This window comes from Barbatula barbatula (genome assembly GCF_947034865.1).
Source record: "Barbatula barbatula genome assembly, chromosome: 9".
NCBI lineage: Eukaryota > Metazoa > Chordata > Actinopteri > Cypriniformes > Nemacheilidae > Barbatula > Barbatula barbatula.
Window position 1 is genome coordinate 3,744,441 of NC_136772.1, and position 25,421 is coordinate 3,769,861.

General features: G+C 40.0%; 1 protein-coding gene across 1 annotated transcript in view; it reads left to right on the forward strand.

The window, feature by feature from the left end:
* The window catches only part of ttn.2 (titin, tandem duplicate 2), a 157,165-nt gene that overhangs the window by 86,995 nt on the left and 44,749 nt on the right, over window positions 1-25,421 (forward strand). Inside the window, 49 exon segments of the mRNA XM_079464461.1 lie at window positions 62-361; window positions 461-763; window positions 901-1,428; window positions 1,594-1,896; window positions 1,989-2,288; window positions 2,385-2,681; window positions 2,823-3,107; window positions 3,244-3,537; window positions 3,632-3,931; window positions 4,027-4,335; window positions 4,964-5,163; window positions 5,281-5,710; window positions 5,801-6,109; window positions 6,190-6,371; window positions 6,462-6,591; window positions 6,809-7,108; window positions 7,200-7,517; window positions 7,617-7,913; window positions 8,012-8,311; window positions 8,388-8,702; window positions 8,791-9,042; window positions 9,045-9,194; window positions 9,275-9,556; window positions 10,916-11,218; window positions 11,311-11,616; window positions 11,705-11,986; window positions 12,087-12,386; window positions 12,489-12,791; window positions 13,019-13,327; window positions 13,445-13,726; window positions 13,864-14,163; window positions 14,261-14,554; window positions 14,640-17,594; window positions 17,694-18,029; window positions 18,135-18,419; window positions 18,493-18,792; window positions 18,882-19,184; window positions 19,289-19,564; window positions 20,813-21,109; window positions 21,192-21,494; window positions 21,588-21,887; window positions 21,972-22,259; window positions 22,364-22,666; window positions 22,783-23,085; window positions 23,177-23,482; window positions 23,566-23,853; window positions 23,943-24,233; window positions 24,388-24,675; window positions 24,767-25,354. Of these exon segments, the coding sequence (XP_079320587.1) occupies window positions 62-361; window positions 461-763; window positions 901-1,428; window positions 1,594-1,896; window positions 1,989-2,288; window positions 2,385-2,681; window positions 2,823-3,107; window positions 3,244-3,537; window positions 3,632-3,931; window positions 4,027-4,335; window positions 4,964-5,163; window positions 5,281-5,710; window positions 5,801-6,109; window positions 6,190-6,371; window positions 6,462-6,591; window positions 6,809-7,108; window positions 7,200-7,517; window positions 7,617-7,913; window positions 8,012-8,311; window positions 8,388-8,702; window positions 8,791-9,042; window positions 9,045-9,194; window positions 9,275-9,556; window positions 10,916-11,218; window positions 11,311-11,616; window positions 11,705-11,986; window positions 12,087-12,386; window positions 12,489-12,791; window positions 13,019-13,327; window positions 13,445-13,726; window positions 13,864-14,163; window positions 14,261-14,554; window positions 14,640-17,594; window positions 17,694-18,029; window positions 18,135-18,419; window positions 18,493-18,792; window positions 18,882-19,184; window positions 19,289-19,564; window positions 20,813-21,109; window positions 21,192-21,494; window positions 21,588-21,887; window positions 21,972-22,259; window positions 22,364-22,666; window positions 22,783-23,085; window positions 23,177-23,482; window positions 23,566-23,853; window positions 23,943-24,233; window positions 24,388-24,675; window positions 24,767-25,354 (17,373 nt within the window).

A 25,421-nucleotide genomic window follows, 5' to 3' on the forward strand; every position in this document is an offset into this window, starting at 1 on the left:
ATTTATTGTATGCAGGACCTCTGGATAAAGCTAACACATTTGTTTCTGTTTTTTTTATTAGGTCTTCCTGGACCATGTAAGGAAATTGTTGCTAGTGAGATTACCAAGAACTCCTGTAAGGTGTCTTGGGATCCTCCAGACTATGATGGTGGTAGCCCTGTTCTCCACTACGTCCTGCAACGTAGAGAGGCAGGCAGGAGAACCTACGTTAATGTTATGTCTGGGGAAAACAAACTGGTCTGGCAGGTTAAAGATCTCATTCAAAATGGAGAGTATTATTTCCGTGTCAGAGCCATGAACAAGATTGGCGGCGGTGAATTCATTGAGCTTCGCAATCCTGTAATTGCTGAAGATCAGAAGCGTAAGTAATTCTGCATCATTTCGAAAAAAATATTACAGTTTGTTGTAGGAATTTGATATTTACGTACTGCTTTTTATTACTTGTTTTACACACATAAAGAACGTCCCGATCCACCAATTGATATGGAAACTCACAACCCTACTTCTGTGTCTGTTACCCTGACATGGAAGCCACCCATGTTTGATGGTGGAAGCAAAATTATGGGTTACATTCTGGAGATGATGATGAAAGGAGAAGATCATTTCGTGAGATGCAATGACTTCCTCGTACCAGTGTTGTCTTACACTGTAAAGGGCTTGAAGGAAGGGAAACAGTATCAGTTCCGTGTATGCGCAGAAAATGCAGCTGGTGTTAGTGATCCTTCACGCAGCACACCTTTGATCAAAGCCATGGATGCTGTTGGTATGAATGTGTTTATTTTCATAACAGCCACTTTAATCTATTATTTACCTAATTTAAGCTAATTCCTGAAATTTGTAAAGAACCAATATACATAATACCATTTATTATTGTGTTTAAAAAAACAATTCTGCTTCCAGATCGTCCAAAGGTATTCCTTAGTGGCAGTCTCCAATCAGGTCTGATTGTGAAACGAGGTGAGGAGATCCGATTGGATGCCTACATCTCTGGGTTCCCTTACCCTCAAATCACATGGACAAGGAACAATTCAAGCATTTTGTCAGAGCCACTAAAGAAGAGGCCAGAGAAACCTATTAGGAAGAAGAAGGAGGAGAAGAAGGAGGAAAAGAAGGAGGAGGACAAAGAGCCAAAGAAGGAGGAAGACAAGAAGGAGGAGGACAAGGAAAAGAAGGAAGAAGACAAGGAGAAGAAGGAGGAAGTCAAGCAGAAGAAAGAGGAGGAGACAGAAAAGGAGGTGGAGGAACCTGAAGAACCCGTAGAGGCATACCACCCAAGCTTAAATGAGCGTCTTACAATTGACTCCAAGAGGAAGGGTGAATCCTTCATCATTGTGAAAGATACCATCAGAACAGATCATGGTGTGTTTACCATAAAAGTGGAGAATGATCAAGGTGTTGCATCTGCTTCCTGTGAAGTCAATGTCCTTGGTGAGTGTTTTTATCAGTATTTATTTGTTGCTGGGGTTTAAAGCAATGTTTAGCATAAATATCTTAAGTAAAATATAAGACGAAACACAGTTTAAAACATTTACAGTTAAAACTGAGTTTTCATTGTTTTAGTGAAAAGAATGTCACTTTATTTTTTATTTTCAGATACTCCTGGACCTCCAGTCAATTTCACATTTGAGGAGGTGAGAAAGAACTCCATCATCTGCAAGTGGGATCCTCCTTTGGATGATGGTGGTACTGAAATCCTTAACTATACGCTGGAGAGAAAAGATAACTCTAAGGTTGAGCTTGGTTGGATCACTGTGACATCAACCCTGAGAGGCTGCAGATATCCAGTGACAAAACTTATTGAGAGCAAGCAGTACATCTTCCGTGTCACTGCAGAGAACAAATATGGTCCTGGAATCCCATGCATCTCCAAACCCGTCATTGCGAAGAATCCATTTGGTATTAAGATTTGCATTGTTTTGTTGAGTGCGTCATTTGAATTATTGTGTTTTATAGTTATTCTAATGGTTTCATTGGCTTCGTTATTTCAGATCCTCCAGAGGCACCGGAGAAACCTGAAATTGTAGATGTCACCTCTAACAGTATGGTTGTTACCTGGAATGAACCCAATGACAATGGCAGCCCCATTCAGGGATACTGGGTGGAGAAACGAGAAATAAACAGCACACACTGGGCAAGAGTTAATCGCACCATTGTTCCTGATCTGGAAATAACTGTACTGGGTCTTTTGGAGGGTATGACATATATTTTCAGAGTTTGTGCAGAAAATGTGGCTGGACCTGGAAAGTTCAGCCCACCGTCAGAACCAAAAACTGCACAGGCAGCAATCAGTAAGTGTACACCCCTAGAATTTACATATGGACACATGAGAGATAAAATTGTCACTTCAATATGAACTATATAATAATTAATATTATTTCTTTCAGTGCCCCCTGGTCCACCAATTCCAAGGGTTGTTGACACCACAGACTATTCAATTGACGTTGAGTGGGATCCTCCTGCTGACAATGGTGGCGCAGACATTTTTGGTTACCAGGTTGACAAAGTTGTTGCTGGTACTAAGGACTGGTCCAGAGCCACAGAGAGACCACAGAAGAGCTGCACGTTTACTGTGTATGGCGTTAGAGAAGGTGCCAAGTACATTGTCCGTGTTGTGGCGGTCAATTGTGCGGGTGAAGGTGCTCCTGGTTTAACTGATGCAGTAATTGTGAGAAATCCAGCAGGTATGAACATATAACAATTCAAATCGTTTGACTGTAAAATAATATATTTTATTATAATACGCAAAACAGTATAAGATAATATGTAATGATTTAAATGTGAATATTAGCAGAATATTTAACTTTGTTTATTTGTCAAAACAGAGGTGCCAGTCATAGAGCTCGATATCTCTGTAAGAAATGGAGTTGTTGTTAGAGCTGGAGAGATGCTGAGAATTCCAGCACATGTGACTGGTAAACCCTTCCCATCCTTGAAATGGACAAAGGATGATGGTGCATTAGAGAAAGACTGCATGGAGGTAGAAGAAGCTGGAAACGACAGCACTGTTATCATTAAATGCACAAAGAGAAGTGATCATGGCAAATACCAAATCCAAGCCGCAAATCCAAGTGGGATCAAATCTGCATCAACCAGGGTTGAGGTTATGGGTAAGCACCCTTCAATTACAGCTTGGGTGGCCAATGTTACCAAAGTGTTCACTGAATTGTTTAGATTCATCCTGAAAATTATATGATTTTGCCAGTTCTAGATCATTAAAATCTCACATTAAAAATATCTCCTCAGATGTTCCTGGACCAGTTCTTGACCTAAAGCCTGTCGTGGTTACCAGAAAGCTTATGATGTTGAATTGGTCTGATCCTGATGATGACGGTGGTAGTGATGTCACCGGGTTCATCATTGAAAGGAGAGAACCAAAGATGCACACATGGAGACAACCCATTGAGACCCCTTCGTCCAAATGTGAGATTGTAGGTATTATCGAGGGACAGGAATACATTTTCCGTGTTGTGGCTAAGAACAAGTATGGATGTGGTCCCCCTGTCGATCTTGGACCTATCCGTGCTGTGGATCCTCAAGGTAATCTTAACATACATACAACCTGTACTTCCACAAACTAATCTAAACCATTTTCTATGTTCATGTGCATTTTTTGTTTCTTTTTGACTGCCAGGTCCACCAACTTCTCCTGAAAAGTTTCACTACACTGAGAGGACAAAGTCCTCTGTTACCATTGAATGGAGGCCTCCTCGCAATGATGGTGGCAGTCCAATCATGGGCTACATCATTGAGAAAAAGAGACAGGATCAGCCAGCTTTCCATCGTGTCAACGAAGAGCTGTGCACCGCTCAAATTATGACAATTGAGAACCTTGACGAGATGCATATGTATGAGTTCCGTGCAAAGGCTGTAAATGCGATCGGTGAAAGTGAGCCCTCAATTACCATGACTGTTGTCATTCAGGACGATGAAGGTTTGTACAGATTAAATGTTTTTTATTGTTCTTCTCTTGGTTTTCATGGTGTCTCAGTGTGCAAATATTAAAAACAATCTTTTGGGTCATTATAGTGGCTCCATCTCTGCACATGCTGAAGCATTTCAAGGGCGATTTGATCAGAGCGAGGAAAAATGAGCCTATTGAGATGCCTGCTGAAGTCACAGGCCTCCCAATGCCAAAGATTGAATGGCTAAAGGATGATGTTGTCATTGACGAGCCCACTGAGAAGCTCCTGATAGAAACTAAAGAGATTGACAGAGTGACATCACATACCAAACTCTCAATCCCTGGTGTTGTGAGACTGGACAAGGGAACATACACAGTTACTGCCTCAAATCGTTTGGGATCAGTCAGTCATCACATCACAGTTGAAGTACTGGGTAAGTTGTGATTTATATATTCTTGGGTCCCAGTTTATATTAGGTGTCTACTTGCATAAGAAATCTATAGGGTAAAACTTGAAATTTACATTTGAACAATCTGTCTGTATAGTATTTAGACTCCTGATCCTAATTTACTCTTACTCTTTAAAAGTTAGACAAATCTTTCGATCTGAGACATATGCTTAAATATCTGAAGTAATTTTTCTAGACGACAACTATAAAATGTTTATTCAATAATTTTTTTTTGAATGCATAATGAAGAAAAAGTAGCCAATATGAGTCCAGCATAGTTAGATATCCCAGACTGATATACTTTACTGAAGATGCTAAAATATAAAACATATAATCAAAAATAAATAAATAAACCTATAATTAAAACATTAAACCTATAATATCTGTGTTATTCCAAAGTTTGATGAGTTTACTATTTTACTCAAATGTGGAATTTTAATAACCATAAACTTTATGTAAGTAAGTGCGAAATTGACCGATACATTTGTACAATAATATATAATGCCCAATAACTACAATGCATCAACTGCTTTTTATCTTATGTAAGTGCACAGCATTTAAAGACACCTAATATAAGGTTTATTTTTCATATGCTTTCATTTCTTTTTTACAGATCGCCCAACACCAGCAAGAAATATTGCTGTTTCAAATATCAAAGCGGAGTCTTGCCAACTTACCTGGGATGCCCCACTGGATACTGGTGGCAGTGAACTTACCAACTACATTGTTGAGATGAAAGATCTTAATGGTGAAGATCCTGAAAAAGCAGAGTGGGTGAATGTTACTAACACCATTATCGATAAGCGATATGGGGTAAGCCAATCTGATAATATTTGTTTACAGTATCTTTTGAATACTTTGAATGAATACTGTTTACATAAGACAAGGTAAATAAATGCACATAATCTCAATTTTAAATGTCTCTTGCAGGTTTGGAATTTAGAAACAGGTGGCAACTATAAATTCAGAGTCAAGGCTGAGAATAAGTATGGAATAAGCGAAGCTTGCGAAACAGATGAAGTTCAGATTAGGGATCCTTTAGCACTCCCTGGCCCACCTGAAAAGGTCACTATCGCGGAGTATTCCAGGGCCCATATGTTGCTAACATGGGAACCACCTATGGACAGTGGTGGTTCTATGATTACTGGCTACTGGATTGAGAAACGTGAAAAGGGCACTTCTTATTGGTCTCGTGTGAATAAGGTCATGGTGTCAAAGCGTGGCATGAAAGGCTGGGATTACACGGTTACTCGTCTTATTGAGGGAACTGAATATGAATTCCGTGTGATGGCCTGCAATGCTGCTGGAATTGGACCACCTAGTGCAATCTCCGAGTCTGCCTTTGCTGACGATCCCCTAAGTAAGAACATTAGATTCAATGTTTTTGGATTCTAATCGTATTAATTATGTTTTTATCTAATCATCTAATTATTTTATGTGTGTACAACAGCTCCGCCTAGCATGCCAGCTGCTCCTGAGATTGCTGACAAAACCAAACATAGTGTCACCCTCTCATGGACCCCACCAGGTAAAGATGGTGGTCGCCCCATCAAAGGTTACATCATTGAGATCCAGGATGAAGGCACATCTGAGTGGGCCAGGATAAATGATGCTGACAATCTGCATCCTAGTACTGTGTTCACCATTCCAAACCTTCCTGAGCTTAAGAAATACAGATTCAGAATCATTGCAGTCAACGAGATTGGCGAATCTGAGCCGAGTCCCAGAACCACCGAAGTTCGCATAGAGGACATTCAAAGTAAACTCTCAGTTATATTATGATTGATGAGTCCAGCATGTAACTTCTGCATGTTGACCACTCTTGTCTTATTTCTACAGCTGCACCAAAGATATTTATGGATATCAGTGCACATGATTTGCTGTGTATTCGTGCCGGAACCCCCTTCAAGATTCCAGCTACCATCACAGGACGGCCCGTTCCTAAAGTCACATGGGAGTTTGACGGCAAAGCAAAAACAGAAAAGAAAGATCGTCTCCATGTCTTGCCAGTGGATTCACAGGTAATCTTTCTTAGACAAAGATAAGTATTTTCATTTAAATCTTGTTAAAAAAAGACATTTAGGATAATAATGATTTGTTCTGGTGATTAGTTGGAGTCTTCTGACACAACCTCAACTGTTATTGTTCCTGTGAGTTTGAGAAGTCATTCTGGAAGGTACACAATTACAGCAAAGAACAAATCAGGACAGAAACACGTCAACATCAGAGTAAATGTGCTTGGTAAGTTGACTTCCTAAATATATTTTGTGTAGTTTAACTGTGCTGGAAACTGGTGAATTTTAGACTTTGCCCATTGTTTTGTGATATATGTGGTCCCCCTGTATGGACTGCCCACCACTCAAGGGTATTTACATGCTTTGGCCTTAATATAGGCTTCGGTATTCTATGCAAAGCTACATAAAATGGATGTAAACTGATGTATTTAATGTTTTACCAGATGTTCCTGGAGCACCCAAGGAGCTCAAAGTTACTGATGTAACTAGAACTACAATGAGACTCATTTGGAAGCTGCCAGATAATGATGGTGGTGAGAGAATCAAGAGTTACTTAATTGAGAAGAAAGCTGTCAATGGAAAGGCTTGGACGACCGTCAGCCCTGCTTGTGCCAGCATGGCCTTTGTCGTTCCCAACCTCCTTGAGGGCCAGGACTATCTGTTCCGCATTCGTGCTGAGAACCGCCTTGGCTTTGGGCCGTTTACAGAGACCGCCGAACCTGTTAGGGCGAGAGATCCTATCTGTATGTCAGTTTCCCATATATTTAATAAAGTATCACATATGCCTCAGATATGTTATTTGACACTGTTTGTCCTTTTTCTCTTAATGTAAAGATCCTCCTGATCCTCCAACCAAGGTCAAAGTTAACCTTGTGACCAAAAACACAGTGACCCTGACATGGGTGCCTCCTAAGAATGATGGCGGAGCACCAGTAAAGCATTACATCATTGAGAGGCTGAGCTGGGATACCAGTGGTCCCCAGAAAGAAACTTGGAAACAGTGCAATAAGAGAGATGTTGAAGAGGCTACCTTCATTGTAGAAGACCTTACGGAAGGTGTTGAGTATGAGTTCCGTGTCAAAGCTGTGAACGAAGCTGGAGCGAGTAGACCCTCTGTGACTGCCGGACCCGTTATCATTAAAGACCAGACATGTGAGTAATAATTAAACATTATTTTATTTTTGATAAGGTGTGTTAAAATACTATACTTAGTTTTTAACTAACCATGATTGTTTTGTCATCTCTCTCTAGGTCCTCCAAACATTGATCTCAGAGAGGCTTTAGAAGTGGCAGAAGGATTTGATATCAACATTGTTGCAAGGATTCAGGGCTGTCCATTCCCATCTCTCATCTGGCAGAAGTCTCCACTTGACAAGCCTGATGACAAAACAGGAGTGCAGTATGACAAACATGTCAATAAACTTGTGTCTGATGATAAATGTACGCTGCTGATTCAGCAGTCAAAGAGAGATGATAGTGCAGTATACACTCTAACAGCCACAAACAGCCTAGGCACAGCTTTCAAGAGCATCAAACTCACCGTTTTGGGTTCGTCAATGAATTTCACAATTGTACTGTCTTGTAATTATGGGTGATATATTGGGTTTAAAAAGTTACAATTAATGTTCTCATTCTTATGGTATCAGGACGCCCTGGTGTACCTGTAGGACCAATCAAGTTTGAAGAAGTTTTCGCTGAAAGGATTGGCCTTTCCTGGAAACCACCCACAGATGATGGTGGTTCAAAGATTACAAACTATGTCGTTGAAAAGCGTGAGGAGAACAGGAAGACATGGGTCCATGTATCTTGTGATCCTAAAGAATGTCAATACGTTGTACAAAGACTAACTGAGGGTCAGGAATATGAGTTCCGTGTTATGGCTCAGAATAAATATGGAATTGGACCGCCCTTGTACAGTGAACCTGAAAAAGCAAGAAACCTCTTCAGTAAGTTTCCTTCACAAAATATTTCAGCACAGAAATTTGGTTTTGTTTTAATACCTGTTTTCCCTTCCTCTAACAGCTGTACCTGGCCAATGTGACAAGCCAACTGTCACAGACGTTTCGCTTGAATCCATGACGGTCAACTGGGAGGAACCAGAATATGATGGTGGGTCTCCAGTAACTGGCTACTGGCTGGAGCGTAAGGAAACCACAGCCAAACGTTGGGCAAGAGTAAATCGTGATCCTATAAGAATCAGACCTCTTGGAGTTTCTCACATTGTTACCGGTCTCTTGGAGGGTGCTATTTATCAGTTCCGTGTTATTCCAATGAATGCCGCTGGATGTGGCCTACCTAGTTTGCCATCTGATCCTGTTGTGTGCAGAGACCCTATAGGTATGTTAAATATTACTTTGTATAAACTCCTGTGCTGATTTCATATTTTGAATGCAGTCTTTATAACGCTTGTATTATTTCTTAACAGCGCCTCCTGGAACTCCAACTCCAAAAGTAACAGACTGTACCAGGTCAACTGTTGATCTTGAATGGATTCCACCACTTGTTGATGGCGGAGCTAAGATTACAGGCTATTTTGTTGAGTACAAAGAAGAAGGACAGGATGAATGGGAGAAGGTGTGTGTTTATACGAAGTCCGTTTACATGAATATACCTGTATGCTTTATGGTTGTTTATGTACAGTATATAAACATTTGTTTTGTTTTGTTTGATTTTACTAGGTTAAAGACAAGGAAATCAGAGGTTGCAAGTTTGTTGTTCCTGGTCTAAAAGAGCTTGGACTCTACAGGTTTAGAGTGAGAGCTGTGAATGCAGCAGGTGTGGGCGAGCCTGGTGAGGTTGCTGAAGTGATTGAAGTCAAGGACAGAACAAGTAAGCATTGTTCATAATCAAGAATTCTTTGTGTGTTTTGCGTGTAATTTTTTTAACATGTTATTTATCTTTATTTTTAGTTCCCCCTGAGGTAGACCTGGATGCATCTGTCAAGGAAAAGATTGTTGTACATGCCGGTGGTGTAATCCGCCTCCTGGCTTATGTATCAGGAAAGCCTGCACCTGAAATTATTTGGAATAGAGATGATGCCGATTTGCCAAAGGAGGCTGTGGTTGAGACCACCTACATCAGTTCAGCGCTGGTTATCAAAAATTGCAGGAGACAACATCAAGGCATTTATACACTGACTGCTAAGAATGCAGGTGGAGAGAGGAGGAAAGCAATCATTGTTGAAGTCTTAGGTAATATTTTCCCCATATGATGCTCTATTAAACCTAATGTTGGCCTTTTGTAATTAAAGGCGCAGTTTTTGATTTACAGCGGCCACTAGCGTTGTATTATAGATTTGCATCAAATCTCTCATTCAAAACAGAGCCACCACAGTACAAAAAGATGTCGTCGGCTGCGCCAACATGTCTTCTCATGTTGGCGCAGGGAATTGATCATGCAGGTTTTAGAAAGACTGTAGAAAGAGCGTCTTATTTATTACATAAAATTAAAGGTCTGTAGATTTTAATGATAAAAATATGGATAAAACTCAGGCAGGCGCTAGTATTAGCAGAGATACTTATAGATATCTATGGAGTTCATTTCCAGCTTATTATCTCTTTAAGGGATAATAAGTTACATTGGATCCCACCCCCTGTTCCGTCCAGTGTGTCAACACAACACAGGTGTAGACAGTACTGCCATGGCAATGGTTTAGCTAAATTATATTTCCTGAACTCCTCTGAAGTTAGTTTAGTTTTAGTTTTTAGTTTATCAAATAATTTGTCCGGAGACTAAAAAAATCTGTCACAGAAACAGTGCATTCTAATGCGTCCACGTTGTGCGTGTATGTTTGCCTAAAATCCACAAGAGCGCACCTGTAGATCTCAGTGGAATTACCTGGATTTTAGTGCTTGTCATTGACAAGTTATAACTTTACACACACAATGTGAGAGCATAACTAGCATGCTGTGACAGATTTTTTAGCCTAAAAAAATATGCTAACATTATCCTCCTATATGGTACATCTAATTCTATTCAGACTGTTGATAAATATTACGGACATCTACAGTTTTGTCTCATTTCAGTTGGTCTCGACTAGAACAACTTTGAAGCTAATCCTGCTTGTACTGTCCCAGCTTGATAAAGCACTCCGGCTTGAAGTGATTCGAGCAAACAAGCAGGTTTTCACTTTCAGCTGGATTTCCACTAAAAATAAATAAAATCCACTCCTGTCTCTTCCGAGGTTGAGACTCTGTGCAGCGACTACGTTGCATGTTGTCCACGAACCAGCCATGGTGTCACAAACAACAATGGTGGCAGTGCGGTGGGCGGAATTGTCTAGATTAAGGGGCAGAAACATTATAATCTGTTTTTTACGTCACAACCGGAGCGAAATCTGAATGGCTTGATTTCTCACATGCTTGTAGGCACACCAAAACAAACTTACTGGGTTCTTATTTTCATGTTTTCTGGGTTTCTAGATGCACAGTGGACCCGATTATAGCACTTAAACACAGAAAAAGTGGGGTTTTCATCCAATGACACCTTTAAACAAACATAGCATAAAACGTTTTATGCTAGTACACCCTAAATATTTTGTTTCTTTGCAGATGTTCCTGGTCCTGTGGGTCTGCCCTTCTCTGGTGAGAATCTCACCACTGACTCTTGTAAGCTGACCTGGTATTCACCTGAAGATGATGGTGGCTCAGCTATCACCAACTACATAATCGAGAAGAGAGAAGCTGACCGCAGAGGCTGGACTTCAGTGACATATACGGTCACTCGACATAATGCAGTGGTCCAGGGTCTTATTGATGGCAAGGGTTACTATTTCAGAATTGCAGCTGAAAATATTATTGGAATGGGTCCATTTACTGAGACATCAGCACCAGTTGTCATCAAAGATCCACTTTGTAAGCCTTGTGTATTTATTTGTTTTCATCAATGTTTTGTTTTGTAAATGTACTGACTTTTAATTATTTGTTTTACTTCTCTTGTATTTTAGCTGTTCCTGAGCGCCCAGAAGATCTCCAGGTCACTGCAGTCACGAATGATTCAATCAGTGTGGCATGGAGACCTCCAAAATATGATGGAGGTTCAGAAATCACAACCTATGTTCTTGAGGTTCGTCTCATCGGAAAAGACAACTTTGACCATATCGCAGCAGACAACAAATTAATGCACCGTAAATTCACACATGTGGGTCTTAAAGAAGGTTCTTCTTATGAATTCCGTGTGAGTGCTGTAAATCAAATCGGTCAAGGCAAACCTTCTTTCAGCACCAAACCCGTTACATGCAAGAAAGAGTTTGGTACGTACGCTGATAAGTTTTTAAATGATCTCATATTTAACAATTTTAAGGTACATAATTTGTTGTACCCAACTTTTCTCTTAAACAGAACCACCAGCCCTTGATTTTGGCTTCCGTGATAAGATTGTTGTTCGTGTTGGCGAGACTTGCACGCTTCAAAGTCGATACACAGGCAAACCACAACCAACTATTAAATGGTTCAAAAATGATGAAGAACTACAAGCTAATGAGGAAATTGCTCTCACCACTACAAATAACATTTTGTGCTTGGCTATTGAAAAGGCAAAACGTGAGCATAGTGGAAAATACACTGTGGTTCTGGAAAACTCCATAGGCTCACGCAAGGGCATTTGCAATATCATTGTTGTTGGTAAGCTGATCTCTCTGTCAAGCAAATAGTTTTTTCATCTCTTATTTTTTAAAACTTAATAATAATCCTATATGGAACATTTATATGTTTGTTGTTTTAGACCGACCACAACCTCCAGAGGGTCCTGTTATCTTTGATGAGATCTACAGAAATCACATGGTCATTTCTTGGAATCCTCCACTGGATGATGGTGGAGCTGCTATTTCCAACTACATCGTTGAAAAGAGAGACACGAACAGGGATCTATGGATGCCTGTTACAGAATCTTGCACAAGAACATCATGCAGAGTTCCAAAACTGATTGAGGGTAGAGAGTACATCATTAGAATCTGCGCTCAGAATATTCATGGCATTAGTTACCCGTTACTGTCCGCTGAGACAAAAGCAAGGGATGTTTTCAGTAAGTGACAGTTTTATATCAAATCTAGTCAAATTGTCAAATTAATTTTCTTTATTCGGACTTTGGGTCGTTCTCATGTTTTGAAACTTGTGTAATTTACAGAGGTTCCAGATGCTCCTCAGGCACCTGTGGCACAAGAAATCTATAAAGACACAGCCCTGATTTCATGGATACAACCAGCTGATGGTGGCAAACCGATCACAAACTATATTGTTGAAAAGAAAGAGACCAAGGCCAACACATGGACACGCGCTGGAAAGGACCGCATTTTCACTAACACTGAATACTGGGTGCCTGATCTTCTCAGGGGATGTGAATATGAATTCCGTGTCATGGCAGAGAATGTGATTGGGGTTGGTGATCCCAGTCCACCCTCAAAGCCTGTCTTTGCCAAAGATCCTATAGGTATGGTTCTGGTAGATACATTTTTCATTCAACTTTGTCAATTTTGCCTTGTGTGCAAGAGTTTTTAGATTAGAGCCAATGGATATTGATGTAAAGAAAAAGCCTGGCGATGGGAGGGCAGGTGTAATCTCATGGATTGTTGTGTTCATTTGGGTAGCATGTATTCCTTTTTGACAATTGTTGTGTCGGTATTAAAGTCTTAACCTTTTACCTTTTTTTACATGCAGTGATTCCAAGTCCACCTGTACTTCCAGTAGCAATTGACACATCAAAAGAGTCTGTTACTCTGTCTTGGCAGCCACCTAAAGACTCTGGCAGAGGCAAAATCTTTGGCTACCTCATTGAATATCAGAAAGCCGGTAGTGAGGAATGGCTTCAAGTTAATCAGACACCTGACTCCTGCCAGGAAACTAGATTCAAGGTTATCAACCTTGAGGATGGTGTTCTTTATAGATTTAGAGTGAAGGCTGTCAATGCTGCTGGTGAATCTGAGCCTGCATATGTTCCAGAGCCCGTTCAAGCACAAGATAGACTTGGTAATTTATGTAAACTTAGATAAATGTAATTAATTACGTAGTTTAGTTATTTAGTGATAAAAATTATTGCTGTAAATCAAGTAAAGACAGATTTACAATGTTTTTTATTTTCTATAGAACCTCCAGAGCTTCTGTTGGATATGGGCATGCCTCGGGAGGTTAAAGCAATGGCTGGAACCCATATTAATATTATGGCTGGAATCAAGGGAATACCTTTCCCAAAAGTCACATGGACGAAAAACGATGCAGATGTTCCTACAAAAGCAGAGATTGAGACATCTGGAACAGCATCCAAACTAGAGATACGCTATTGCATACGCACTGACTGTGGAGATTATACACTTAATGTTGAAAATCCAGCAGGATCAAAAACTGCCACATGCACTGTGCTTGTACTTGGTAATTTTCTTTTGTTTTAAACTTCTTAATGTCTTTTAAATACATTTCAGAACAATCAGAACATGCTCATCAATGAAATGAAAATATCTTTCTCTTTCAAAGCTAATTCATTTGTTGTGTTTTCATTGTTAATGTAGATAAACCTGGACCTGTTCAGAACCTAAGAGTGTCTGATGTCAGAAGTGATTCTGCCCAGCTTTCATGGAAAGACCCTGAAGATAACGGTGGTACACGCATCACTAACTTCGTAGTTGAGAAAAAGGATGGCGCATCTACACAATGGGTACCAGTGTGCTCATCATCCAAAAAACGTAGCATGATGGCCAAACACTTGATTGAGGGAACATCATATATGTTCCGTGTGGCAGCTGAAAATCAATTTGGCAGAAGTGAATATGTTGAGACACCAAAAGCTATAAAAGCAATGAATCCACTATGTAAGTATGAACGATGAAATCCGTCACCAACGTGGCTTTCAAAAACCTTACTTTAAAATTTTAGAAGTAACTTATATTAGTCATCTTCATATTTCAGTCCCACCTGGTCCACCAAAAGACTTGCATCATGTAGATGTTGACAAAACTGAGGTGTGGCTCCAGTGGAATTGGCCTGATCGCACAGGAGGAAGTGACATCACTGGGTTCTTGGTTGAGTATCAAGAAGAAGGTGAAAGGGACTGGATTGTTTTTAAGACTGTCAGCATTCCTGAGGGCCACGTGACTGGCCTGGAAGAGGGAAAGACCTATAGGTTCCGTGTAAAGACAGAGAATGCTATTGGCCTAAGTCGGCCAGACACAACTGTGCCAGTTCTTTGCCAAGAAAAACTAGGTTCGATTCCATTTTTTTCATATCTTCTATGACTATTTAGCTTTATTTGGATTGTTAATCTTTGTTCTTCTCTGTTTCTTAACAGTACCACCCTTTGTCGAGGTTGATGTGAAGCTTATTGAGGGCATTATTGTGAAAGCTGGAACCACTATTAGACTGCCTGCCATCATGAGAGGTCTTCCGATACCTACTGCCAAATGGGTCATTGATGGAGAGGAAATCAAGAGTGAAGGCAACATCAAAATTGACACAGACAACTTCTCTACTGTTCTGAGCATCTCTGAATGCACAAGAAATCACACAGGAACCTATATACTCACAGTGTCTAACTCAGCTGGAAGTAAGACTGTTGCTCTGAATGTCACAGTACTTGATGTTCCAGCTGCCCCCATTGGACCAGTTAATATTCTTGAAGTCACTCCAGACTCCATGGTCATTGAATGGCGTCCTCCCAAAGATGATGGTGGAAGCCCAGTCATGAACTATATTGTTGAGAAGAGGGAATCAAATAAGGAAACATGGGGAGGAGTCAGTTCTGGTAGCACGGCCACAAGGCTCAAGATTTCACGTCTGCAAAAAGGAGCAGAGTATATATTGAGAATTCGAGCTGAAAATAAAATGGGAATTGGTGCAGCTCTTGAAAGTGCACCAACTGTAGCCCGGCATCAGTTTGAACCCCCTAGCCATCCTGGAAAACCAGTAGCGTCTGACATTTCTGAGGATGCACTCACACTTGGATGGACCATGCCAATTTTTGATGGTGGTAGACCAATTAGTGGCTATATTATTGAGCGTAGACATAAGGGAGGCAAATGGATTCGGGTGAATAAAACTCCATGCAAGGAACTCAGATACAGAGTACTCGGACTTTTTGAAAGCAACGAATATGAGTTCAGGGTATTTGCTGAGAATATTGCTGGCTTTAGTGGACCCTCTCCTATTTCAGATTCTGCTAAACCTTGCAGACAAATTACTGTTCCTGGACCTCCAATCAACCCGAAGATTAAGGACTACAGTTGCACATATGCTGATGTTGTCTGGATCAAACCGACAAAGGATGGGGGCAGTCCTATCTTAGGATACATCATTGAATGCCAGAAATCAGGTGGAGAATGGGAGAATAGCAATAAGGATGATCTGATTAAGCAGTGTGCTTATAGAGTGAAGGGACTTACAGAGGGCACCGAATACAGGTTCCGTGTTAAAGCTGTCAACATGATTGGAGAAGGTGAGACACGGGAAGTCCCAGAGTCAGTTATTGCCAAGGACATCATCATTCCTCCAGAAATTGAGATGGATGCCACATGTCGCGAACGTGTGACCGTTCGTGTTGGACATAACATTAATATAACTGGATATGTGAAAGCAAGACCTGATCCACAAATCACATGGAGTAAAGTTGAAACAGTTTTGGAAAAAGACAAACGCACAACTCTAATAAACAACTTCCCATTAGTGCAAATGCGCATCAAGGAGGCGACCAGAGCAGATCACGGAAAGTACACACTTAAGGCTGTTAATGACTCCGGAGAGGCATCAGCTACTATAACAGTAAATGTACTTGATAGACCAGGACACTGTCAGAATCTTAAATTGACTTATGTAACTAAGTTTTCTTGCATGGTATCTTGGGATGCTCCAGAGGACAATGGAGGCACTGAGATTACAAATTACATTGTGGAATGTCGGGAGCCAAGTATAAGAACCTGGTCAATGATATCCTCTGACTGTACAAATCGCATGGTAAAAGCAAAGCTCATGGAAAATCATGAGTATTTATTCCGTGTGTCTGCGGAGAACAAGTGTGGTCCAGGACCAACAACTGAAACAAAAACACCTATCCTTGCAATTGACCCACTTCAGAAGCCTGGTGAGCCAGAGAACTTCCACGTCAGTGACATTGGCAAGAACTTTGTTTTCCTTAAATGGAGAAAACCCGATTATGATGGTGGCAGCCCTAACTTGGCTTACATTTTGGAGAGAAAGCCAAAGGATGCTGAAGAGTGGGAAAAACTACACGAGGGAGTCGTAAAAGACACATTCTTCATGGTAGATAAATGTGTTGAGAATCAAACATATCAGTTCAAAGTGAAATCAACAAATGATGGAGGAGAAAGCAACTGGGTTAAGACATCTGATATTCTTGTCAAAGAAGAAGTTCAGAAGCCAGTTCTTGACTTGAAATTTGCTGGAACCACTGTAGTTAAAGCTGGTGAATCAGTAAGACTTGAGGCTGGGTTAAGAGGAAAACCACAGCCTGAGGTTACATGGGTGAAGGACAAGGCTACAGGCGATAATCCCAGGATCAGTGTTGACACTGGACCAGATTACTCAAAATTCCTCATGACTAAAACCAAACGTAGTGACACTGGCAAATTCACTATTACTGCTACAAACTCTGCTGGAACATTCACTGCATATGCAAATGTTACTGTTTTGGATATACCTGGGCCTGTCAGAGATTTGAAAATGTCAGGCATTTCCACAGACAAGTGCAGAGTTGTATGGGATCCTCCAGAGGATGATGGGGGTTGTGAGGTGGACAGCTACATTCTAGAGAAATGTGAGACCAGAAGAATGGTTTGGTCCACTTACTCTGCCTCTGTTGTCACCAACTATTGTAATGTAACCCGTCTTGTTGAAGGAAATGAATACATTTTCAGAGTCAGGGCAGAAAACAAAATGGGAACTGGTCCCCCAATGGAGGGCAAGCCTATTATTGCTAAAACACAATACAACAGACCGGGTCCACCCAATGCACCAGAAGTCACAAAAATAGGTAAAGATGAGATGACTGTTGTGTGGGCTCCTCCTGAAAATGATGGTGGAAAGTCAATCACTGGTTACATTCTTGAGAGGAAAGAAAAGAGGGCTGTTCGATGGGTCCCTGTCACAAAGAGCCCTATCTCCGAGAGACGTATGAAGGTGACCAATTTGATCCCTAATCATGACTATCAATTCCGTGTCAAAGCTGAAAATGAAGTAGGATTGGGAGAACCAAGCAAACCATCCAGACCTATCACTGCAAAGGATCCAATTGGTGTGTATAGTCTGTATAACATTTATGCTAGTAATGTGTTTTCTTGGCAATATAAATAACTGTGCTTTAAACTAATCTGAGATTTTGTATAACTTTTAGAGCCCCCTGGTCCTCCTGGAAGTCTTAAAGTAGTTGACAGCACCAAAACATTGGTCACACTTAGCTGGGCAAAGCCTGTGTATGATGGTGGTGCTCCAATTATTGGATATTTGGTTGAAATGAGGGACAAGGTTGAAATGGAGGGTGAACAGGAAAGAGATCCAGAGGAGGGCTGGACCAAATGTAATACTTCTGGACAGCTTGTCCTAACTGAATTTACTGTGCTTAACTTGGATGAGAGAAAGGAATATGAATTCCGAGTGTCTGCTCAAAACCAAGTTGGCATGGGCCGCCCTGCAAAACTCAAGGATGCTGTTACACCAAATGAGATCCATGGTAAATTGTCACTTTACTATTTATAGTAAAGTTATATATTATATATAATATTATACTGTATATACTATAGTAAGTTATTAAATAACTTTTAAAAAAATTCCACAGAGTCTCCAGAGATTGATCTTGATGCCAGTCTAAGAAAAGGACTTAGCGTTAGAGCGGGATGTCCCATCAGACTTTTTGCTACTATTAGGGGAAGACCAGCACCGAAAGCTACCTGGAAACGCATAGGTGTTGATAACGTTATTAGAAGGGGCCATGTGGATCAGATTGACACAATGACTTTCCTTGTGATACCCGAGTGCACACGGGAAGACTCTGGCAGATATTCTTTGACTCTTTCAAACGCCTCTGGAGAAAAAGCCGTATTTGTTCGTGTTAAAGTCTTAGGTAAGTTTCAACTGAATTTTAAAATCAAGATGAAGTGATTAGGTTTATTATCAATTGAATTTATTGTCAACAGATACTCCTGGTCCTGTTGGTGGACTGGAGGCAACTGATATCACAAAGACAACCTGCCAGCTTGCATGGCTACCTCCAGAAAATGATGGTGGTAGCCCTATCCTAAACTATGTTGTTGAGAAGCGTGAAGTTGACAGGAAAACATGGGCAAATTGCACAAATGACTTAAAGAAGACAAGCTTCAAAATCACAAATCTGACACCAGGAATTGAATACTATTTCCGTGTCATGGCAGTAAACAAATATGGCATTGGTGTGGCTCAAGATTCTCCGAAGTCCTATATGGCTACAGATCCCAAGAGTAAGTCCAGCATTGATTATATAATTTAATGTACAGTATATTTTAAAAACTTTATAAAATAATATGTCTCTCGTATTTTCTTTGTAAAGGTGAACCCGATCCTCCAAAGAAGATGGATGTATTGGAAGTTACTAAAAACAGTGCAACACTTGGGTGGCTGAAACCACTTAGAGATGGCGGATCAAAGATAAATGGCTACATTGTGGAATACCAGGAGGATGGTAAACCTGAGGACAAGTGGACATTGTACTCTGTTGTGAAGGACTTAACCATTGTTGTAGCTGGACTTAATGAAAACACCAAATATAGATTCAGGGTTGCAGCAAGAAATGCAATAGGATGCAGTTTGGCAAGAGAAGCTGAAGGCATATTCGAGGTCAAAGAACAGCTGAGTAAGTATCTAAATATAATGTGTTCTTCTTATTGCTTTGTTCTTTATTCCTATTTTTTAATTCAATTATTCACACTGAATAATTAAACCTTGTTTGTTTTACAGTGCCACCAAAGATTATCATGCCAGAAATTGTTACAGCAAAGGCGGGATCTAAACTTATAGTTGAGGCTCTTGTCTCTGGAAAGCCTGCACCGGTCACAAAATGGAAAAGAGGAAGTGATGATATAGTTACATCCAATCGTCTCTTCATACAAAAGACACCATCCATGTGTATACTTATGATCAAGGATGTAACAAGGAAGGATAGTGGTTACTACAGTCTTTCTGCTATAAACAGTACCTCTGCAGTCAACCAGATCCTCAGAATAATTATTATGGGTGAGTAAAATATGTTTTTAATATACAGATTGCAGTCCCACAGAATGTAGGAATACAATGGGGACTCAACCCACTGTACCCTAAGGGGGGTCTTGAGTCAAAATTTTACACATTTTAAAGCTAAATGCGGCAATCTGGTGCATTTCAAGAGCAAAATTATGTGACTAAATCTATAAAGAATGCAATAACTATAGTAGTAATTTAATCATTGGCTCCATAGATATAAATGGGGCTAATAGGGCACAACACATGGTAAAATGTGAGTTCACAAATAGTCAAAACAAGTAGAGCATGAGCCATTAAAAAATTAAGCAAAATCGTGTTTAACAGTTGAAAATTTTTATTTATTACCATGTAATAATTGCATATATTACAGATTTATTATATACTGTTATTATAGTTATATAATATTATATAAAGAGTACAAACATTAAGTTTTAACCAGTAGCATTAAATACAAATAGCCAATAATATGCCATTACGATTATGAAAATAGTTAAATTGGACCCACTGGAAATAACATGTCGATCATTTTCGAACGTTTGTCATGACAACAAAATTGTTCATGCTTGAAGAACGATCAGAGCGGTGTGGAAATGGTTTAACCAAGTGCATTTGGCACTAAATAAGGAGGATATAGTGCCAAAAGATCAATGTTATAAATAGCATGGGTGCACGTGATGCGTACAGCTCCGTTGTGTAGTCGCGCTGTTCATTTTAATCGACAGAAATTGATTTTGTCAAATGTCCCTAATATCTGCTATTTTAGCTGGACATAATATGGAAGCTGAACATAATGATGCTAACGTATTATGCTATCTGTTTGCTCTGTCGTACACTGATAAAATCATGTTTGTACTGGTGAATAACTGCAGCGAATACTGAAATATAAGTTAGATTTTAATTACCTAAAATGATGTTGTATTCTGTAAGACTTGGCGTTGTCTCAAATCCTGGCCAGTTCGTGCGTCTGCCTTTCAACTGCGAAAGCTGAAGCAGTAGCGAGCGAGCATGCATTCTAGTACGTTTTTTTGTGCGCTGCGCACATTGTGCTGAAGCAACAGAGAGGGTGACGCATTCCTTCTAGTTGTGAACAATGGCACAACAATGAAACTATATTTGTTATAAGAAAACAAATTGTCTCGTTTTAAGACTTTAGTGGAACAAAATAGAATATAGTCTCATCAATAAATGGGAAACACTGGTGTGCAAAAATTTAATGGTGATAACTTTTTACCCTTGTTTCAGACATCCCTGGTCCTCCAGAGGGTCCTTTAGAAATTCTTGAGGTGGATGTCGATTCATGCACACTTGCATGGAATTCACCTAGTGAAGATGGTGGAAGTAACATCACTAACTATGTTGTTGAGAAGTGTGATGTAACTAGAGGTGACTGGGTGACAACTGCATCTTGCACCAAGACCAGCTACAGAGTTGGAAAGCTGACTCCTGGCAAAGAGTATGGCTTCCGTGTCCGTGCTGAAAATCGTTTTGGCATTTCAGAACCGATTTATGCTGAGAAAATGATTGCTAGACATCCATTTGGTAAGTATCACCAATAGTCACATATAAATGCACGCAAAGGGTTTAGGCTTTATTTACAGAAATACAAATTCTCACATTTTAGATCCACCAAGTGAGCCAAGAAACTGTTGTGTCAACAAAATCAACAAGGATTTTGTTGTGTTGTCCTGGGAAATACCTGTGAACGATGGTGGCAGTCCCATCATTGGATATTCCATTGAGCGCAAAGAAAGAAATAGCCTTCTTTGGGTCAAGACAAATGAAGTTCTTGTTCGATCAACTGAATATACATGCTCAGGCCTCATTGATGGTCTGGAGTACACATTCCGAGTGTCTGCTGTCAACAAGGCAGGACAAGGCAAACCAAGCAAGCAGACAGAATTTATCACTGCAAGAACACCAGTTGGTATGTGGAAAAATATGCTTTTACTTATATTAGAAGATATACACATACAGTACACTTATAAACACAAATATACATTTTTGTGTTTTGTTTTAGATCCACCTGGTAAACCTGAAGTCCTTGATGTGACAAGAAATTCAGTTTCTCTTGTCTGGAGTCGTCCAAAACATGATGGTGGTAGCAAACTCATTGGTTATCATGTTGAGTCTTTGAAACTTCCAGAAGACAAATGGGTGCGCATCAATGCAAGTAGCCAAAATGTGCCAAAAGAAGAATACACTGTCTCTGGACTTGAGGAAGGAGCCCAATACAAGTTCAGAATTATTGCAAAGACGACAATTAATGTCAGTCTGCCCTCAGAAGAATCTGATGCTATCGCAATTATTGCAGAGCATGGTAAGATTTATTTCACCAGTAATGTAACAGTTCCCTGTTGATGGACTACAAACTTTACATTTGTCTTGTTTTGTATCATTTCAGTTCCTCCAAGGGTTGAGATAGGTCTTGAAATGAAGAACTTAATTGTTGTCAAGGCTGGAGCAAATGTCTGTCTTGAGGCAGAAGTGTTTGGCAAACCAATGCCAAAAGTCACATGGAAGAGAGATGGTGTCCCATTGAAGTTGGTTGAAGGCATGAAAATTACTCAAAAGATACATCTCTTCTGCTTGGAACTATTCTCTGTGACAAGAAAGGAGTCTGGAGAGTATAGCATTGTTGCTGAGAATCCAAGTGGAACAAAGTCTGCTAATATTAAATTGAAGGTTTTAGGTAAATTAACTTAACTAGCAAAATCACAGCCATATCTTGTCGTTCAAATGCAAAGACATTGTGTGTGGTTCACAAGTGAGACATTTGTTGTTTTGTTTCTGCAGACAAACCTGGACCTCCAGCATCAGTGAAGATAAGCCATGTTTTTGCGGACCGGGTAAAACTCAGGTGGGAGCCACCTCTTGCAGATGGTGGATCTGAAATTACAAACTACATTGTTGACAAACGTGAAACAAGCAGAGCCAACTGGGCCCAAGTCACGGCTAATATTAGTGGTCACATAACAAACTGTTCTGTGGAGAAACTGATCGAAGGCCATGAATATGAGTTCCGAATAAGTGCAGAGAACAAGAATGGTGTTGGAGACCCAATTCTGACTAACTCTGTAATCGCCAAGAATCCATTTGGTAACGTTACATTCTTTCTTTTCTTCCAACTTTAAATATAATGTGTCATGCAAATCAAAATATTAATAAATGTAATTCCAATACAATCTTCATCCATTTTTATTTTCTAAATTCAGATGTTCCAGGACCTTGTGAACCTCCAGTTATAACTAATATTACCAGGGACCATATGAGTGTAAGCTGGAAAGCCCCTGCTGATGACGGCAAGGCTACCATTCTTGGATATATGGTTGAGAAGCGTGAAACTCAAGACCACAACTGGGCTAAAGTTAATAGACGACCAGTTATTGACAGGACAATTAAAGCTGGAGGCCTTACAGAGGGGTCTGAGTATGAATTCAGAGTAATTGCCATCAATAAAGCAGGTCTTGGTAAACCAAGTGATCCATCTGCCGGTGCACTTGCATTAGACCCTGTGTGTAAGTAAAAAAATTCTTGAAACAATATTTTACTATTTACAATATTTTCAAAATAAATTGCTGAAGCTCACATGTTGTGGTTTCACCATAGATCCACCAGGACCACCTGCTTTTCCAAAGATCATTGACTCTACACACAGTTCAATCAGTTTGTCCTGGACCAAGCCCGCTTATGACGGTGGATGTGAGATCCTGGGCTACCTTGTTGAGTTCAAGAGAGCAGATGCAGAAGACTGGATGAAGTGCAATGTGCCAAAGAACCTCCAGACAACAAAGTTTGTTGTGAAGGGTCTTATGGATAACACTGAGTACCAGTTACGTGTTACTGCTGTAAACAGAATTGGATTTGGCGAGCCAAGTGATGTTCCTGGAAATCATATGGCGAAGGACATCTTACGTAAGTGTTTAAATCAGAATTTACAATACAAGCTACATTTTCAATACATGTAATATCTATTTTTTATATTATGTTTCCCTCAGTTCCTCCTGAAGCTGAACTTGACGCAGATCTCAGAAAAGCCCTAGTTTTACGTGCTGGAGTCACAATGAGAATTTATGTGCCTCTGAGAGGGCGTCCTGCTCCAAAAGCAACATGGACAAAGGTCAATGGCAACTTGAAAGAAAGACAAGGCCTTATGATCAAGACCACTGAATGGGATACATATGTTTATTGTGAAGATATCAACAGATATGATGCTGGCAAATATGTATTAACTCTGGAAAACAGTAGTGGTACTAAGTCATATACCATTGTTGTCAAAGTACTAGGTAAGATGTCTTTTCTAAAACACAAATTTCTGATTTAAGATAACTCTTTACTTTACTACATGTCTAACTATAATCTTACATTTGCACAGACACACCTGGACCACCACTCTATTTGATTGTTAAGGAGACCTCAAAGGATCATGCATCCATCACTTGGGATGCTCCATTGATTGATGGTGGTAGTCCTATTAAGAGTTATGTTGTTGAGAAACGTCTGGCAGAGAGAAAAGCATGGACTTGTGTTGCTCCTGAGTGTCCCAAAACATCTTTCAGAATTACCAATCTTGAGGCTGGTAAAGCTTACTGTTTCAGAGTCCTAGCTGAAAATATATATGGCATTGGGGAGGGTTGTGAGACAGCTGGACCAGTCAAAGCCTCAGGTGAAACTTCTTTGTTGCGTCATATTGCACATGATATAATCATAATCTAGTGTTGTAGTATAAAATGAATACAATACGTTAATATGTTCATTAGACTAATTAAGCAATAAGGTACAAAAAGCTTTACTATAATGCTGACTGTTATCTATTGCAGAACAACCTGGACCTGTTACAGATTTGAAACCCTCAGAGGTCACCAAGAATTCTTGCACTCTCAGTTGGAAGAAACCAATCTGTGATGGAGGAAGCCACATTGTTGCATATGTTCTAGAGATCTCTGAAGGTGAAGACAAATGGAAGCTGCTTATGAAGTCCAAGCTCACACAGTACACTATGACTGATCTTACAGAAGGAGAGGAATACTCCTTCAGAGTCAAAGCCATTAATGAAGCAGCTGAAGGACCCCCAACTGAACTCACTGTTGTGGCTAAAGACCAAATAGGTATTGCAGCGTACCTAATATTTGCTTTTGTATCTAGATTGTTATGCAACATTGTGCATTCAATGTTTTCATGTTTCTTGTCTCTTTACAGTCCTGCCAGACTGCAATCTAAAAGGTTTTCTTGACTGTAGCTATGTGGCCAAGGAAGGAAGCACTGTTCGTCTCAATATACCTATTGTTGGTATCCCTGCTCCAGCCGTCACATGGAAAAAGTGTGATGTTACTTTATCAGACAGTGGAAGAATCTCAGTTGATTCAACTGCAACAAACACAACTTTGCTCATTCGTGATTGTCATAGAAATGACGCTGGCAAATTCACCATAATTTTAAGAAACAGTGCTGGAACAAAGGAAGCAGCTATTGACTTTAAAGTTGTTGGTAAGCCTGGAGTCTGCACAGGTCCGTTTAAGTTTGATGAAATCACAGCGGAAGGAATTACTGTAGAATGGGCACCACCTATAGATGATGGCGGATCAGAAGTTACCAATTATTTTTTGGAGAAGAGGCGATCTACTGCTAACAAGTGGGTCACAGTTGCTTCCGCAATTCAAAAGAACACTATGAGGGTAACAAGACTTCATGATGGAACTGAATATATCTTCAGAGTTTGTGCAGAAAATAAATATGGAGTTGGGGAGTTCCTCAGGTCTGACCCTGTGATTGCTAAACACCCATTTAGTAAGTATTTCGAAGAAGATGCAAATGATTTTTTAATATATAAGATATTTCAATTGTTTAAACAAAT